This window comes from Strongylocentrotus purpuratus, unplaced genomic scaffold (genome assembly GCF_000002235.5).
Source record: "Strongylocentrotus purpuratus isolate Spur 01 unplaced genomic scaffold, Spur_5.0 spur5_scaffold_12, whole genome shotgun sequence".
In the NCBI taxonomy this organism is placed as follows: domain Eukaryota; kingdom Metazoa; phylum Echinodermata; class Echinoidea; order Camarodonta; family Strongylocentrotidae; genus Strongylocentrotus; species Strongylocentrotus purpuratus.
In genome coordinates, this window is record NW_022145597.1 from 16,574,475 (window position 1) to 16,593,078 (window position 18,604).

Sequence of the window (18,604 nt, forward strand, 5' to 3'; positions counted from 1 at the left end):
TTAATGAAATATTGAGCAAGTGGATGCAATGTCGTGCTCACCCTCAGTTTTCAGAAATATTAGATACATGCTTCATCACAATTGATACCCTTACAGTGACGCTAGAAACTGTAACTCTTGTGTATTTTAATTGATACACTGGTAAAAAAAAAATCACAGATAGTATACCATCCTCTCATGCCTTGTTATCTTGTGTAGTATTATAAAACAAGAAACATTTGCATGCTTGAGACTTTTGCTATTTCGGAAGTGGTCATAGCTGCTAAATATTTGAATCAAAACTGATACAAGTGCTGAAATATTGCAATCCATTTCTGTATTTTGCCACAAAAATGACTTTTGTTTGAAATTAGTAGTTTGAGGTTTAACAGTAATATTACATTTCACATTTATTTATTTATCATATTGAGAAATTTTTAAGCATCTACATTATCACTGTTATTATCATCATCACAACCATCAGTGACATCATCACCATCATTAGCATTATCATCACCACAACTGTCACCAAAATCATTATTATTCATTACCATCTTCAGCATCACTATCATCATCACCACTACTACCACCACCATCATCATCATCAGCAGCAGCAGGAGCAATAGCACTACCACTATTATCATCAACACCATAATTCTTCATTACATGATGTAGTAGTAATAGGATAAACAAAGAGTTGAGTTTATATTTTGTTTATTATAAACATAATATGCATCGATGTATCAGTGGTGTCATGAAATATATCAATGCACAGTCAAGAGAGTACAGTGAATTAAAACATATTTGTATATATGAAAAAATGAGTGGAAAATATTCAATCTTATCACTGCCAATGTTGTTGACATACACTGTATGAAATACTGGTACTGCTTTATGATTTACAACGGAAAATGATTCTTCTATAAAAAATAGTTGCAAGTCTTGTCATATATATATATATACAGGACATTGCACTACCGGTAAATGAAATTACTACATGCATGGTGTCTTGATTATTCCCATCAAAGAGATTCATAGTTCTAAGCTTTCTTTAAACAATTGCTATTCCTTTATTCCGTTATGGTAATTCTATATTGATGATAAAGACTGGATAATGGATATCAATATTTTCATGATTGTTTTATGTACCCCATCGATAGCAAAGTGTCCTGCTTTTGCATTGCACAACAATGCATGTGCCTTTTCAAATAACTGCTTCCTTTTCGATGCAAAATAACAAGTCTTTCTCCTGTAATTTATCCGTACAGATGACAGATAATGATAGTTGCATTTGGAATTTAAAGGCCCACTGCACTACTTGTAGCTACTTGCGCCTCTTACAACAAACAATGCCTAATCGGTGACCATTGGTCCCCCATCATCCTCTTTTTCTTATGTTAACTGAGAGCTGAGTTGATGAGATAACCACCTGTCCAGTGACCTTGCAGGGTGCGCTAATCCCTCCTGTAAACTATGGCAGATAAGCTTTAAGCTAATGCAGCTTATGTACATTGTATACATATTGTGTAAATGTTTATATAAGTGTGTACATGTTTATTATGTGACTGGATGTGTTATGATATATTGTAATAATATATTTATGTGAGACTACACCTTGAATTCAAATGCATTTGATATTTGATGCACCATTGTGATGAATAAAAATAATGCTCAAATTAATTATCTCTGGAATGTCATCTTTCTTTCTCCGCTTATGCCCTAAATGGAATTGCATAATCGCCCTCTCTGCTATTTTCCTCCGATCACAATAACAGGGCATTGCAAATCTTTGTGATGGAAAAGAAAGAAAACCTATTCTGCTGTACAGATGTGAGATAGGTTTTTAATGACTGTCCTAGCTTTGCAGCCACTCGTACCCTTTATCCAACTGGGCCCGTTGCATAAAATTTACCATTGATGGTAAATTTGCCAGGGCTCAACAGCCAGTCAAAATCAAGGTTTCTACGGTACATATAGTTAACATTGATAGCAAAGTTACCATCAATGGTAAGTTTTGTGTAACGGGGCCCAGGAAGATAACAATACAATTACTTTTACACATACCTTATCATCCTTATCATGCCTAAGAATGAAGTTTCAAATATGATTTTCCAATTTCGTATCTCCATTCATCTAGATTTATGGTATATGCATACCGGTACATCTGATATTAAAAATTGGATCCAATTCTTTACTTATAAGTACTCAAAAAGAAATATGTTAACATTTTATTATAGTATCTATACACATTGTAATACAAATCTTTAGCTATACTAATAAATCTATTTATTGATATTTCTGATTATTCTTCTACAATGCTGCGTCTTGACCTCTGCTAGGGCGCCCTCTAGTGTTTGGGTCAAGTGGACCAGGTTGACCGGGTCTGTCTGTAATACATGGACATCCTTCTTGCCGCAGTCTTCCGTGTGCAGCTTCATGACGACGGTGGGAATGGTCTGGTGTCGCAGGGATCGACTGGCAAGCTGGCAATGAGGGGGATGAGAATAGGAAAATTACGATAAAAGAATGTAAAGAAATCAAAGAGCAAATTTAACTTAAACAAAAGTAAGAGAAACAGAATGGTGCAAAATTTGACAAAAATCAGAGGAATAATAAGAAGGTCTAAATTTCTAATACACGTAGTTGCAATTGATGAATTTGTTGAATTAGTTATTCGATTGTGACATATTTGTGGACATTTTCTCGATTCTCAATGTTCATCATGCAATTGCCTGTTTCTTGATATAAATCGACTAATACCAACTAGCTGAAAATCACAAATCACACTTGCAGGCACTCTTTGGAGACCACATGTTAAGAAATCTTCCGAGGTAACTAGCTTGATATTATTTGTGAATTTTGTAAGGTAGCTTATTCATTTCTCCGCACATATTACGTTTAAAAAAACATATCAACAAATATCATTCAATTGTAGGTTTGATGGCAGAATGTAATTCAATGCAAGTTTATTTTGTTCTGTAAGATTTCACCCATACCCCAAATCACCTTTAAAAGTTTAAGTTCCTTTTTAAAGGAAGATGGTATTCAGTTTCCATGTGCAGTAGGTCATATTTCGCTGCCACCAGTCTTGGGGGAATTGCTTTTAAAGGGAAAGTCCACCCCCAAAATAAGTTTGTTTCGATAGAGGCAGAATAATAAGAAAATCAGGTGAGTGAAAGTTTGAGCAAATTCTGAATAAAAATAAGAAAGTTATGAATTATTGAAGTTGTGATCAATCAAATACAAATTGGCAACTCTGTGACTTATTATACGAGCTCTCCTTCATTTGCTTTGTGCATAATATTCCATAAAATCATGTTTTCTTCGTTATTGATGACGGAATATATATTTGTTCCTTGCAGGGGGAGTATAGAAACATATATGCAATTATTATATTTAGGGTGCATGTATAGTTGAAATTTTTCTTGAGGGAAAATGAAAATTTTAGATTTTTTTAGTACTGAGCAGATGGAAGTTCAGCTCGCATGATACGTCATAGAGTTGCCAATTTGTGTTTGATTGATCACAACTTCAAAAATCCTAACTTCCTTATTTTTAATCGGAATTTGATCAAACTTTCACGACTTGTTTCTCTCATTTTTCTACTCCTATTAAAACTAACTTAATTTCAGGGTGGACTTCCCCTTTAATGGGTGTCTAAGTCTCGCACACAGCAAACCTGTGGTCCCATCACGAAATACCCCCCTTGTCTTAGATAGTCTTTGGGTGATGGAAATGTGTGATAATGACGTTTCCATATGGGGCGATTGGTGGAAAATGCAGAAAATTAGAGAAGGAATGTTGGTCATAAAAATAAACTGAAGAAAACGCCTGTTATTGGGTAAACAAACAAATGGTTTTGAAATCCTCATGAGAGGCCACTACTGAAGGGGCTTTAAAGTTTGCCTTGCAACATGATAGGAACTTGGACTCCCGGCACACAATAAGACCCCTTACCTCGACATCTAGTCTCCATTCCAGGTTGCGATAGTGCGGCAAGTCCATGGCCATCTCGCCCAGTATACTACGAATCTCAGCTCGGTTCTCCGTGTACAGACCCAGCAGGTCTTTGCATAAGCCTTGGGAGAAGCCTAGTATTGCAATGGAGTCCTGGAAATCCAGCTCTGAGACCTGGAGCAAGAGGAATGCACAAAATTTTGAAGTTTTTTTTTTTTTTTGGGGGGGGGGGGGCATCATTTTGTTATCATTCAATCTTAAATTTTAAAGTGATGGTGGTGAAGGTGGTGAAAACTAGTAGGGTTGGCGCGATTCAAATCACCTTTTTTTTTTCAATCAGTGATTTAAAGCCCCACTGCACTAGTTTGGCCAGAAGGGATTAGACCGCCCTCCATGGTCACTGACAGGTGGTTATCTCATCAAATCAGCTCTCAATTAACATAAGAAAAAAACGATCGTGGGGGACAAATGGTCACCGAATAGGCATCGTTTGCTATATAGAGGGTGGGGCTTCAATCACGTCTTTAGACTTGTGTGTTTAAAAAGAAAGGTTTGTTCAAAATATCTTATAATGGACTTCACCCATACTTTTGCACAGTTTTGTGCTATATAATTTATCTTGACATCACAAAAGCTTGCCTGACATAGCAACAACTACTGTATGCAAAGTGGATCCAACCGAAAGAGATGTCATTATGTATAGCAGGTTAATTAGATAATTAGTAACTTTGGATTCGGAGAGAAACAATGCATTGAATGCTCCCCAGGAAGTGGAAAATGTGCATACGTTGTGTTGCGGGTATGAGCCTAAATAATATGTGCTGCGCCTAGAAACAAAGAATTAGGTGCATTATAAATGTGAGCAATTATTATTATTATTATTTGGAATACATTGAATAAACAGGTTTATACAACGCCTGCTAAGATTCTTGCAACCTCATTGGTCAATTCTTGATCACATGACATGCGCTAAAAGTACCATTGAACAGCATCATTCTCCAGCCGTGCAACAACAGTTGATCCTTTCGCACCATTGCACTCTAACGTCACTAACGGTGTACAAAGTATATTGTGAGCTAAGTGAAGTCACTGTGCAATGGTGCGAATGGATCAACAGAAATTGCACTCCGCGTAACAATAAACATAAAGCATGGTACGCCTAAGGTGCGCGCATGGTTTGCTGCCTGCTTAATAATAGTGCGCGCTCACTATCAGCAATTTCATCAATAAAAAAACAAACAAAATAGCTGAGATTTAGGCTTAGAAAAACTGATTCTTTAAACAAAAATTGTTTAAATCTCGTTAACGTCCGACGTGTTGTATAAAACAAATAGTTAATAGTCTTTATTCGTGCAATGGAACAATATTTTGCATTCGCTGAAAGATGAGACGCTCCATTCAACTCGGCTGCACTTCGTTGAATAAAGCGTCTCTTATCTTTCACCTCGTGCAAAATCTTGTACCATTGCACTCATGGCCATTCACTATTTGTATATTATTCCACAACCCAATGTCAGTCTCTGTCCGTCCCTGAATGGAGTTCTTACCATGAGTCTAGCGCTCTCTGTCAGGAGGTACATGAGGCCTTCCACCCCATGTTTGACCGTCTCTGCATCGACGTTCAGCTTCTCTGAGTGACACGAAAGGCACAGGAATTATTCAAGGGCTACACTGATTACCTTCTCTTCCTCAAACTGACAACAACGATGATTTGGAAATCTGTCATTATGAGGACATTAGAGTACTGAAGCTGTGACGTCTTAAAAAATCTATTTTTAGAATTTCTCAATTTTTTCTTCATATTCCGAAAGAACACCCAAAATAATGTCCAAATGTCGAAACCAACTGAATATGTTAAGTACCGTATTGGCCGAGTTATGACCATCTGAATGAATATATGTCCTATGGGAACTCAGTGTTATATGCTCTGGCTCCTATACCATTAGGAGCCAGAGCATATAACACTGAGTTCCTATGGGGAGTATTTTCATTCAGATGGTCATATCTCAGCCAATATTTAACATGTTCAATTGGTTTTCGACATTTGGACATTATTTTGGATGTTCTTTCGGAAAATGAAGAAAAATTGAGAAATTCTAAAATTAGATTTTTGATGACGTCACAGCTTGTGTACTCTATTGATTACCTTTTTCTTCTTCAAATTGACAACAATGATGATTTGGAAATCTGTCATTATGAGGACAATGGGACTTTGAATATTTCCTCGGTATATCTTGTTATATCAGGGTAAAACAAAGAAACAAGAACATAAAGAACTGGGACCAGCAAAATTATCTTGTTATATCAGGTATCTTGTCTTGAGTGCTCTTCTTAACAAATCTCCACTGCATTTTTTCTTTTATTGCTGCATTGTTATATCAATACTAAGTCCCAAGTATGCATATGCTGAAAATTACATGCATGGATAAGAGCTATATCAACACTAATATCTCCTCATCACCATAACTGCATAATGCAATACTTTATGTGATAATGTGAATGGGCAGTGATTCGACATCTGCTGGCAGCCCTATTTTGTTCAAGAGATTGGGTTAGGGTTGCAACTGGGTTTTAGGTTTTGCCTTTGGTTTAACAGGGTTAGGGGTATATCGGGTCCAGGTTTGATCAGGGTATGAAACCGACCATGGAGCAGGGACAGGTGTTGGTGAACTCACAGGGGGCTATAGTATGGGGGTATTGATGCCTTCAAAGACTATTAAATGTGAAATAAAATGAAAGACTTACGTGCTGCACCCTGGTAAACTTTCTGTGCGATACCTTTCCTCATAAACTCAAGAGCAATTTTGCAAAATTCCTGAAGAACTGGATAGGGGAAATAGGAAATAAGACCAAGAAAGAAGGAGAGAAATGCAAAAAGAGAGATAGATAGAGAGAAGTGTGAGATGAAGACAGAGGAAGAGAGAGGAAAACCATTATTCAAAATTTTCAACTTGGAAACCCTAAATGTTTAACAGAGACCAGAGTAAAAGTTGAACAGTCCTTGAATTGGCCAAATTTGCAAATTATGCAAGTAATTTAAACCAACCTTTTTTGGTGTTCGTTTTGAACTTATAGGCATAGGAATTGCGTGGGCCTCCAGAATAACGAAAGTTCTGATATTCTGGCAACCGCCATCTCAAGCTTAAATTTGGGAAGCTTGTGAGGCGTCAAATATCATCATATTCTACCAAACCCAAGTATTACAGTAGACTTTTAATATAAGTAGACAAGTTGTTGCTGTGTTAGCAGTAGGGGCGCTGGTCTGAGAATTTTTTTTTTTGACGCAATTTGTCCGTGTTTACGAGGTTATCCTTGTTTATGCGTACGATCCTCATTCTCTGACCAGAGCCCCTACTGGTTCGTTTAAAGGTGACTGTCCATCTCTTTCCTTGTTTCAGAGTTTCAGTGATTGAATGATTTTTGCTGAGCAGTGCCATATACATTATATATCATTCATGCATGCAAGTTAATCTCCGCCGACAAGGGCCCTTCTTATTGGCCATCGCTGGCTTTCATTCACCCAATGTTATAAGATATTTATGCGAGGGAGGAGCAAGCTTGCGATTTTCCGTTTCATTTGATACCAAAATTATGATATTTCAGTCAAACCCTCTATTCGTCACAATTTTTTTCAGTATCCTTAAAAGGTTAGGTATTTCACTGGTTTTTCAATTTTATGTGTTTGCAATGCCGTGTGTGCGTCATCAGTAATGTGTGAAGTGCGTCACCTGTTTAAAGCAGGACGTGTCAAAATCTCTGGGCGCTTGTTCAGAAGCCTATCCAAAATTTGACCTGTATTTGTAACTCCGGCGTGGAGATACCCTACTAAAACATACCCAAAATGAAGTAAATATTCATTAAATGTCCAAATAAAGATCATGAGTTAAAAGTCGTTTATTACCTGTTTCGTGTCAATTTTCTTGTTATTTTTGGAGTATTTTTTGGAAAAACATTGATATTTGTATACACTTATTCACAGGTTTCACTGCAAACCGCTGCACAATACAAGTGCATACACAGGCGCACATGCACACCCACCCGCAACCACTTGAACCAGCCATCACAGTGTAGATCTACATACTACATGTAAATGGCTGCATGCAAATTAATTTCCTCTCCATCATGTCCACGGCCACGCATAGTAATTAGTAATACTTATCCATAATACTACTCCGGGTTGATCTTATTGACCTGACTGTCCTGAAATATAATTATACCTGCATTGTTTATAAGTAACTTTCTTCATGTAGATCTATAAAATAGCTAACAACAAAACTATCGCGTGGGGCTGTAGGGTAGAATTTTTGTTTTTATTCTTTTCACGCAACCAAGTGAATCTAAGCCATCATCCTCTGCTTATACTTACCACTACTGTCTACGTTAGCGAGAAAGTTTAGATGCTCCTTGTGTTCGTCATCAAGAACCAGCAACATTTTGGTACAATCTTCGGTAAATTTATCAAGAGAAGCAAGTCGTCTCGGTCTTGGTCCGCCTCCCTGTATAGTCTGTCAGTCCAGTCGTAATACTTTCACGTGATCGTAAGGCGACGATATTAAAATCATAATGTCAGATAGTCTAGGTCTAATCAACAAAGTCAGAAGCCATAACAGCAATTCCAAGAACAACAAGTCCAAGGTTCAAGATGCAAAACAGATTTACTTCTGATCTTGTGTACCTGTATACAAATGTTTGAATAAATAAATAAAGGAATAATAAATAATAAGAACGATAATTAAACATAACAATCATTAATAACAATACTGATTTTGATAACAACAATAATAATAACAATAGGCCTACTACTACTATATAATGCTTATAATAATCTAAAAATATAACAATAATAATAATGATTGTGATCCGGGATATATAGTGATAGGCCTAATAGTACTTTTTCAGAGCAATCTTAAAATAGTTGAAATATTTCTGATCATGTGCTGCTCTCAACTAATCAAAAGCCAATCACTTTTGATGTATAAAAATAAATAAAAGTAACAATAATAATGATGATTTTTTTTCTCTCCATAGTTTTCCCTCCATAGGGAATTTATTGATTTTCATTTGAAACAAATTAACAAATGTAGATTCAAGGTAATTTACATTTATAACATAAATTAAATTAGCTTCTCAAGATACAAGTATTGTTGAACTGTTGAGTTAATTATCTTCAATAATTCATTCGTGATATTCATGGAAAGAAAAAAAAATACAGACAAATATCATTTTATGTAAACAAATTCCTGAATTGAAACCATTTTCTTGTGAATTTATTATTTCTACAATTCGAATCAACAATAGGCCTACACTTTTCGTTTTTGAAGTAATTTACAATCGAAACTCTAATATTATCAAAATCGGGCAATTTTTTCTTTATTTTGCAAGTATTCATCATCTGTCGCACCACAATCATTATACAATTCAATGAAAAATTATTTGAATCTCTTAAACCAAAAAAAAAAAATTCCGGTTCCAGTATAAATCCAGTGCTCCAAACTATCCCAAATATGTTTAACATGCGTAAAATCACATAGCAGATTAACTGTTTCAATCTTTTCATTACAAAATATACATTCTTTTCTTGAGACTAAATTCATTTTAAACAGTACATCGTTCGTATATAATATGCGTTGCAAAACTTGCAACTGAAACCATGGTAAGCCCACATCAATGGTACAATTAAATCCAATAGAACAGTATGTTTCCTAACTATCATTCAGATTGAAAATGCATTTCCATGTAAGAAAACTTTTACATGGTCCTTTTCTTCTCTTTAATAAAATTGAATAGATATGTGAACATCCTTTAATACGTTTCATAACAAATGCCATTGTATCTGGAAAAGAGGTTGTGGCACCTTGTTAAAAATTGACTTATTGTTAAACCCTTGTCTAATTGCATCGCATAATCCACGATAAAAAAGAAAATTATTTGAATATTATACTTTTCTTGGAAATGTTCCAGAGAGAAAAAATGTCTCCAAAATATCATTGACAAACGAACTCCCGTTTATACAATTTTGTTATATTTATTTAGCTATTGCCTATTTTAATGGAATCATTATTCCATAAGGGTTGGCAAGAAATGTTATCATAATGCATGTACTATAATTTCCAGTAACCTCGACCTACCCTACAATGATTTAAATTCAAAGATAGTTTGACCAGGGAATGATCGGATCTGTTCCCAGGTAAAATCTCTATTTAATTAACGAGTGACAGTAATTCAATGGAGACCAAAAATAATCCAATCTAGCCGCCTTAAAGGGAGTAGGTTGACGCCATGTACACATTTTTTTCCTGGACATGTAATTTTCTCCATGGGTCTATCAAATCGAAATCATTCTTCATTTGATCGACTTTTTTCTTGGCATTAGGATTATTAAGACGAATATAACTATATGTATCTTTATCAAAATCTTGGACCAAGTTCCAATCCCCACATACAAATTATTGTTAATGGATTATCAAAATCCAAAGCAAGATTTTCAATATCTGCATAAAAACTAACACTGTCGTAATTAGGGCCATACAAGGATACTAATGTAATGCTATATATGTGTAGGTCTAACGCAATACTATAATGATAATGATAATGATATAGATAGTTGTAATGTAAAAAGTAAAAATAATAGTAATTGATAATGAAATAATAATAATAATGATGATGATAATAACAATTAATAATGAAAATAAAAATAACAATAAAAACAACAGCAACAAAAACATATAATAGTGATTTAGCATTTTACGCCATTAATTCCTACCAGGTAGGCCTACCCATGTACCTCGCCTGGGTCGAGTGTGGAAAATGTAGGTCAATGTCATGCCCAAGGACAATTAGTGCCTTACGGGACTCGAACCGCGAACCATGTGATCCACAGTCCGGTGATGTATCCGCTAGACCGCGACACCCAGGCGCGTACACAGGGGGGGGGGGGGGGGGGGGGGGGTGGGGGGGGGGGGGGGGGGGGGTTTTGGGGGGGTTAAACCCCCCCTTTGGTATTTTTTTGTGTGTAACCCCCTAAATTTCCTAAAACCCCTCCTTTTTGGATGTTTTTGTTTTTTGTTTTTTTTTATATATAAAAAAAAAAAAAAAAATATTTCCATGGCTGACCTCAAAAAGATGACCTTACCACCCCTCCCAACGCAGCAAAATGTCAAATTTTCATATTTCGATACCAAAAAAAAAAAAAAAAAATGTCCTCTTACCCCCCCCCCCCCCCCCCCCCCCCCCCCCCCCTTCCTTTGAAAAAAATCCTGCGTACGCGCCTGGCGACACCCATGCCATATTAGTGAGTAACAGTTTTGGCGCAGAAGTATAATTTACTCCAAAAAGGAAAATATTGATTCCCAATTAATAAATCAGTGGAATCGTGTTGGGATGAAGTTATTGTTATGTTTGATCATTCATGTGGTGACGCACAAGGCTATTGAAATAGCTCTCGCTTGATTTAAAAAAAAAAGGTCGTTGCGAACACATTTCCCGGCCCACTTTCAGCGTGATTGATTATGAATATTTCATCCATTCACTTGTTTGTACGCACATTGTACCTAGATACATCACACCGCATATACATGTATTATGAATTTTCACTTGAATTCGCCCATAATAAAACAAAACATTATCACTATAGTTGCATGAACTTTCGAAGTTCGCATTTGATAATTGGCAAGAGAACGGTGTAAAGAATATGTTCATGCAGACTTCGCCGGTTTTCCAATCAGAATGGTATAGTTTCTTTCTTTCTTTCTTCTTTTTTTATGTACTTATGTAATCATTTAAATCAAGATTTTACACAGAGTAGTGAATTTAATTAAATTGAATTTATTTTCTTCTGCAACATACAAATCAAATTACATTTCAGCAATATTACATATTCAAAATATGACAAGATTTTTTAATGTGAATACAATAGAAAGATAAATAAATGATGACATTAAAGCAAATCTAACTGATAACATAATACCAAGAATTATTAAATAAGAAAGCTGGAGAAGGAGAAGGCTTTACAATAAGCGATTGCTTGATAGTGCGATAAGCCCAAGGACAAGGGAAGGGGGAGCGGGTGGGGGGGGGGGGGGTTGATGATTAAAAAAGGAGATACAAAACCGGTGATGTTGATGATGGCGGTGATGTTGATGATGGTGATGATGATAATGACGATGGTGAAAATAAGAATGAAGATATGCTAATGTAAATAAATGCAGGTTATTCATATATTTAAACATGAAGATCAAACTCTGTTGTGCGTTTACCCAAAAAATTGTGGTGGTTTTAAATTCGGGATTCGCGCCTTCTTCCTTGTAATAAAAGTTCTTTAATTATATTTATGTTCCTACGTATAAATTGTATTGTTTGAACAGATGTCAAATACGGGTTAAACTTTGCGGGTTAAACTTTGTTTTGCTAATAGGTGACCTTACCCCCCCCCCCCCCTTATTCAGCGGCTGGCTGAGTCGTTGAGAAATTTTCGGCCCGATTTTAAAATGTTTAAAATTGTCCTTGTCCTTGGGGTAGTTTTCCGGGGTGTTTTTTCCGGGGGTGATTGCCCAGGGGGTAATTGTCCTGATACGGTTGAATTCATATTCATGAAACTAATTTGTATCTTTGTCTTAGTTTTTTCTTGTCGGAATTTTTAACAAATCAGTAATGAATACCGGTATTATACAATATAATTAATAACCACTGATACCCAGTCAGCGTAATTTCTAGTTGTGTTCTGGATTAATTAGCTTGGTGATTTTAGGCATAGATCGGGGGGGGGGGGGAGGGGCTATGGAATCATCCCCCAATATTATGCAAATATTTATGACAAAATGCTCACCGTAAATATGAGTCTATACACAAACAAAACAATGTATCAATCATACTCGCAGGTCCATTCTTAAATGTTATAATTATTATCAATAAACAGAAATTCATAAAAGCCGACCCCTTCCCCCCAAATCGTACATTCCAAAATGTTGATCTTGAGTGACAGTCAGTTCAATCGAAGTTCGATCGCTGACGCTGACAGGGGCTAGTACAATAGCAATAGAGTATACAGGCAGGCCTTATTTTCAAGTAATTCTCGCCACCGGGAGGTTTGGGTGTCATCGCGGAGTTTTCCCTACAAGACAGTGACCAAGATTCGTAAGCTATGAATGCAAGGGTAAGTGGTAAATAAAGGCTTGTTATGTTTTCTGGAAAATCATGCATAACGATATACTTGGCAATGTGATCGTTCATGCTGCCAATCTTATTTTAAAAAATCTAATTGATAGTCGATGAAAAATCACAGGCCTAATTATTTAGCCCATCATTTTAGATCTTAGTATTGCTCGATCTTGTTTGAGATGGCTTGGTAAAAATAATACTTATTTCGGACTGGTGGAGACCTATTTACGGCTTTGGTTACCTTTGAGGCTTTGTAGTGATATAGGATAAAATATGGTTCTAGGACATCTACCCACTGGACATCAACCCCCGGATAACCACCCAAGTAAACTACTCCCTAGGACAACTACCTCCTAGGACAACTACCCCCTAGGACAACTACCCCCTAGGGCAACCACCATCTACGACGACTACCCCCTGTGACAACTACCCCCAGGACAACTACCCCCGGACAACTACCCCGGACAACTACTACCCGGACAACTAACACCCGGACAACTACCCCCAAACAACTTCCCCTTACGACAACAATCCTCTAGGACAACTACCCCTCCGACCAGGCGCGGATCCACGGGCTCAATTCTTCCGGCCCGGCTATGGCAAGCCCTTTGTGTAAAAACTAGATAAACTCTGTTTTTCTCAGATAAACTCTGTTTTTCTCAGATAAACTCAGTTTATCAACAGATAAACACAGTTTATCAGAAAAACTCAGTTTATCAGTTGATAAACTCAGTTTATCAGTTGATAAACTCAATTTATCAAGAAAAACTCAGTGTCAATGATAAACTCAGTTTATCAACAGATAAACAGAGTTTATCAGTTGATAAACTGAGTTTATCATTGATAAACACAGTTTGTCTGATAAACTGAGTTTATCTAGTTTTTACACAATGGGCTTGCCATAGCCGGGCCGATAGAATTGGGCCCGTGGATCCGCGCCTGCCTCCGACAACTATCCTAGGGGGTAGTTGTCCGGGGGTAGTTGTCCGGGGGTAATTTTCATAGGAGGTAGTTGTCTGGGGGTAGTTTTCCGGGGACAGTTGTCCTAGGGGGTAGTTGTCTTGGGGAAGGGGTACTTGTCTGGGGAGTAGTTGTCCCGGGGGTAGTCATTATGGCGCTCTAGCATTACCATAGAACAAAAAAATGATGATGGTGATGATGTTGATGATGGTGATGATGCTGATTATGGTGATGATGTTTATGATAATGATGATGGTGAAAATGAAAATGAAAATAAGTTGATGGAAATATGTCTGACACACAAAACCTATTTAAGTATACGAGAGTTATAAAATATAGTGATGGATGTTTTATAGCATTCTGAAAATAATATTGAATATTAATTCAGCACTGGGAAAATATCAAACAATGTACTCTGATGGGAAAGCTTTCTTCGCATTGAATCATTTTTTTAAAAGGGTTTTACATGATTTTAATGGGTCTGAGAGTACGTTCCAATCTTTAACGCCGAGAGAAAAAAGAAAATAACTGGTGTGACGGAAATAGATTTGCGATGCAATATGGCCTAAATTGTTAACCCCTAAATGAAATTTCTTAGTTTAGTATCCAGTGTATTATTTTGGATTATGTCAAATATAACTTTCTGTAGTGTAAAACGCTCTAAAAAATGGGCACGAAAGGAATACATGAATAAGTGTTCCATCCACCGTTTTAATAATGCACATTTTTTCCTCCAATGCATTTTAACTGACAGTAGTAGGCTTAAGCTATTGACAATCTTTTGATGGAGTACTCTCAACCTTGTGTTAATTGTAACCTTTCTTGGTATCATAAATATTCATTAACTCTGCCAGGCCACTGTTCTCTTAGTCCGGTATACCATATCTTGGAAGAGTATCTCCTTTTATTTTATACAAAGTGCCCCTTTTCCTTGTGATAAGTGCCCCGATTTCTTTTCTTAAGAGCCCCTTCCTTTTCTCATAACTGCCCCCTTTTCACCTCTGATAAATGCCCCTATTGAAATCAGATAAGTTTCCCTTTTCTAGCTTTGCAATAAGTGCCCTTTTTCATCACCGGTAAGTGTGGCGGTATTCAATTACGAGAAGGGCCCCTTTAAAACCTCCGATAACTGGTTATTTTGCTTTGTTGTAATTGCCAATTCCCTTTCTAATAAGTATACCTTTCCATCTTTGTTGAATGTCCCTATGATATTTGCCCTTTTTACTTTGAAAAGTGCCCTTTTTACTTTCTTATAAGGGCGTCTTTTCATCTCTAATACGTGCCCCTTTTATTTTGACACGAGCGCCGTTTTGCTATTTAATAACTGCCCTATTAGAACATAATATGGTGCCCCCATTACCGTCGATATATGCCTCTTTTCCATTCTCATAAGGCTAGTTCCCTTTTTCATCTTTGGTAAGTGTACCTTTTCAAGTGCGAGAAGTGTCCCCTTGTCACCTCTGATGATTGCCTTTTTTATTACATTGACAAGTGCAACTTTTTTTTTCTTACAAGTGCCCCTTTCCCTTTTGATGAGTGCGCCCTTTAGTTCCCCATAACATGCACCCCTAATTTAAAGCAATTTAGAGCCTATTTGTTTAAACTTAAACTTCCCCCAAGGCTCGCTTCCTACGCTCGCTCGCATCTACATCTATAGTTAATATTTGTTGGTTATTAGGGTTTGTTTTTTTATCTTCTTTATAAGATGTAATCGTTTATACTGTGAATCACAAATGTTAACATTTTGAATGAATATTGAGACCATTACCCAAAACCATACCATTAATATAACCATATATTAATAAACCATTTTGTAATTTAATCAAATTTATTTAACAAAACTTTGTTAAGTGCCTCGTTACGAATAATTGTATATCAATAGTCAGAATGCAAATTGCATACATTAATTGTTGCTAGGTAGGACAAACATTATGGCTTGTCCTACCAAGTGGCGTACGCAGGATTTTTTTCGAGGAGGGTGTTGTAGAGGGTGTTGTAAAAATCGAAAATCGGCGCTCAGTTGGGGGGTGGGGGGGGGGGGGGTAGTGAGCACAATATATATATTTTTTTGCTCCCCGAAAGTAGAAAATCTTGCCGACAGATATTTCGCACAGTGGAGGGGGGGGGGGGGGGGGGGGGGGTAATGAGCAATATTTTTTGTTGTGCTCCCCCCGAAATTTGAAATCGCGCCGACAGTTATTTCGCTCGGTGGGGGAGGGGGGCTGGATCAGCATTTTTTTTTTTTTTAATCAGCACTCCCACACCCCTTTGTTCCAGAAAAAAAAAATTGAAAAAAAAAATTGAGAGGGGGGGGGGGGGGGGTTAACCCCCAAAACACCCCCCGCTCCCTGCGTACGCGCCTGGTCCTACCTAGCAAGAAATATATGCATTTCGCATTCTTACTATTGAAATTGTATTAAAGGATATGAGTTAATGCCCTCCTGCCTCAAAACAGTACACGATAATAGTAACACGTTTCAAATAGCCAGGGATTTCATCGTAGGGCGCAATCAAATTCATGATTGCCTTTAAATTCCGTTATAGGGGACGGGTAGGGGGTAAAGTGAGGTATTATAAAACATGATTCCATGTCGATTTAATTTCTGCCGTTTATATGTTCGTTATCCACTTTCCCCGTATTGCCATTAGACCAAAATATGACCACTAATTTGTATCTTTTTTTTTTTTTTCTTCTTGTCGTGGGTCTTATTGGAGGCCATTTTCTTCTTTCTTTCTTTTTTCTAAGTTTAATTACATGTCTATTCATTAATGACAAAATTGAAAATGGATATAAGTAGTAGCTTTCAGATGAATCGAGCTTTGTCATTGTCATGTTTATTATTTTTGTTAATGATATAGCGACGTCGTAAACTATGGAGGCCTTTTTCTTTCTATTTTTTTCCTCTGACTTTTAGGGGTACATTTTAGCATTACATATTGACCTCGAATGGCGGAAATTGTTTTTGAATGATTGATAGATATGTCTATTCTTAAATTATCATCTACATGCTCTTTCACAACACTGCGTTCATCAGTTTATGATCATTTACTTATCCTAATCATAGTAGAATTAAATTTGGTTTCATCAATTCTACTAATAGCTGTGTCCATGCCATGGCTCATTAAATGGATAATGATGATTAAGTGTATGTCGTGCACGATTCACCTCTGCATGGTCACCGGGGAGTTCATTCTTCCTCATCTCGTTTCTTTTTGTTACCAATGCTGAGAAATAATGTATAATTTTGGCAGGTTTGCAGTTCAGTGAAAATTGCCCCTGTTAAAGGTATTTTATGTCTTTTTTAATTATAGCGGGGGGGGGGGGGGGGTGAGGATTATAAATAAAACAAATGAATATTATATGTGAAAGATAGTGGATTCAGTGGAAAGGATTACAAATCGAATACTTTGACGGTTATACAATATTTCGATTTACACTGTTTGCCTAAATATGTAATAGAATTAATCCGAGGACATAAGGTAACAACATTGCATTGGTGAGCATTTACTAAACTCTCTCTATCGCTAGGTTGTCCTTCTTTAGAGTGTATTCTTCGGTTTTACATTTCTAAAGTTGTTTACAGGAAGTCATTAGAAGTTCATCGAATTAACATCCATGAACCCATAAGCAAACAAAACAAATTTTTATTTGGGAAAAGTTTGTCTTTGCTAATCTTCTTCCAACCGCGTAGCATTAATTGTTTTCAAGACAGAATGCACAACCATCGCAATGGATTCTTTCTTTTTGCCTAGGTGTGACACATACATTTTAATTCATCTCAATGTAAGAAACAGCAAAGTAGAAAACAAGTTATCTTGAACATTTTCATAACATACTTTCATGTTATTAATTACTATGATTAATTACTACAATTACTTGTTTCCACATTTGACCTTAAGATATGTCAATGTTTGTAAACTGTATTAAGGGTTGTTATTACTTACATAAACGAATCAATCACTCATTTGCAACAAAATGCAAATATTTGAAGTACTTTTTAAATGTCACGAAATTTTGTCACGAAGTGTACTGTTAGATGTGACCATTGAATAAGATAATAACTTTTTCATCACAATACTCTGTTGCGACACTATTGTATTTAGGGAACATATTTTCTATGATGCTTGTACCTATGTAATACAAAAGAAAGAAAATGAGACTAGGATTACCAGTACATACACATTTACAATATACTTCACCCCTTCCTCACCCCCAAGAAAAGAGCATGAAGGCCCAATCCTACATGAGGCATACATACAGGATATTCCGATACTGAAGAAGATTTAAACATAACCTTAAAAATACATGTGCGCAACATATGTTTAAAAAAAATCTTCTTTTACTATATTCTTGTATTTTGTTGGTAACTTGTTGAAATTTTAACACACCAGTAATCATTTTTTTTTAAATACAATATCATTAATAACCATTCACACCAAGCCATTTGATACTGCTGCTTGAATGTTAACAAGCTAATTAATCCAGAACACATCTAAATATAACGCTACTGACCTACTCAATATAGGAGCACATAGTATCACATAACAAACG

General features: G+C 36.4%; 1 protein-coding gene across 1 annotated transcript; it reads right to left on the reverse strand.

Annotated features, from left to right (window-relative positions):
• Positions 1–1,797: 1,797 nt before the first annotated feature.
• LOC575524 (COMM domain-containing protein 2) lies at positions 1,798–8,480 on the reverse strand. Its single transcript, XM_775920.5, has 5 exons — positions 8,303–8,480; positions 6,682–6,759; positions 5,484–5,566; positions 3,937–4,110; positions 1,798–2,462 (listed from the first exon to the last, which is right to left on the reverse strand). Exons 1-5 carry the CDS (start codon positions 8,367–8,369, stop codon positions 2,262–2,264), a joined length of 603 nt encoding a protein of 200 aa, XP_781013.2. The 5' UTR covers positions 8,370–8,480; the 3' UTR covers positions 1,798–2,261.
• Positions 8,481–18,604: the final 10,124 nt, after the last annotated feature.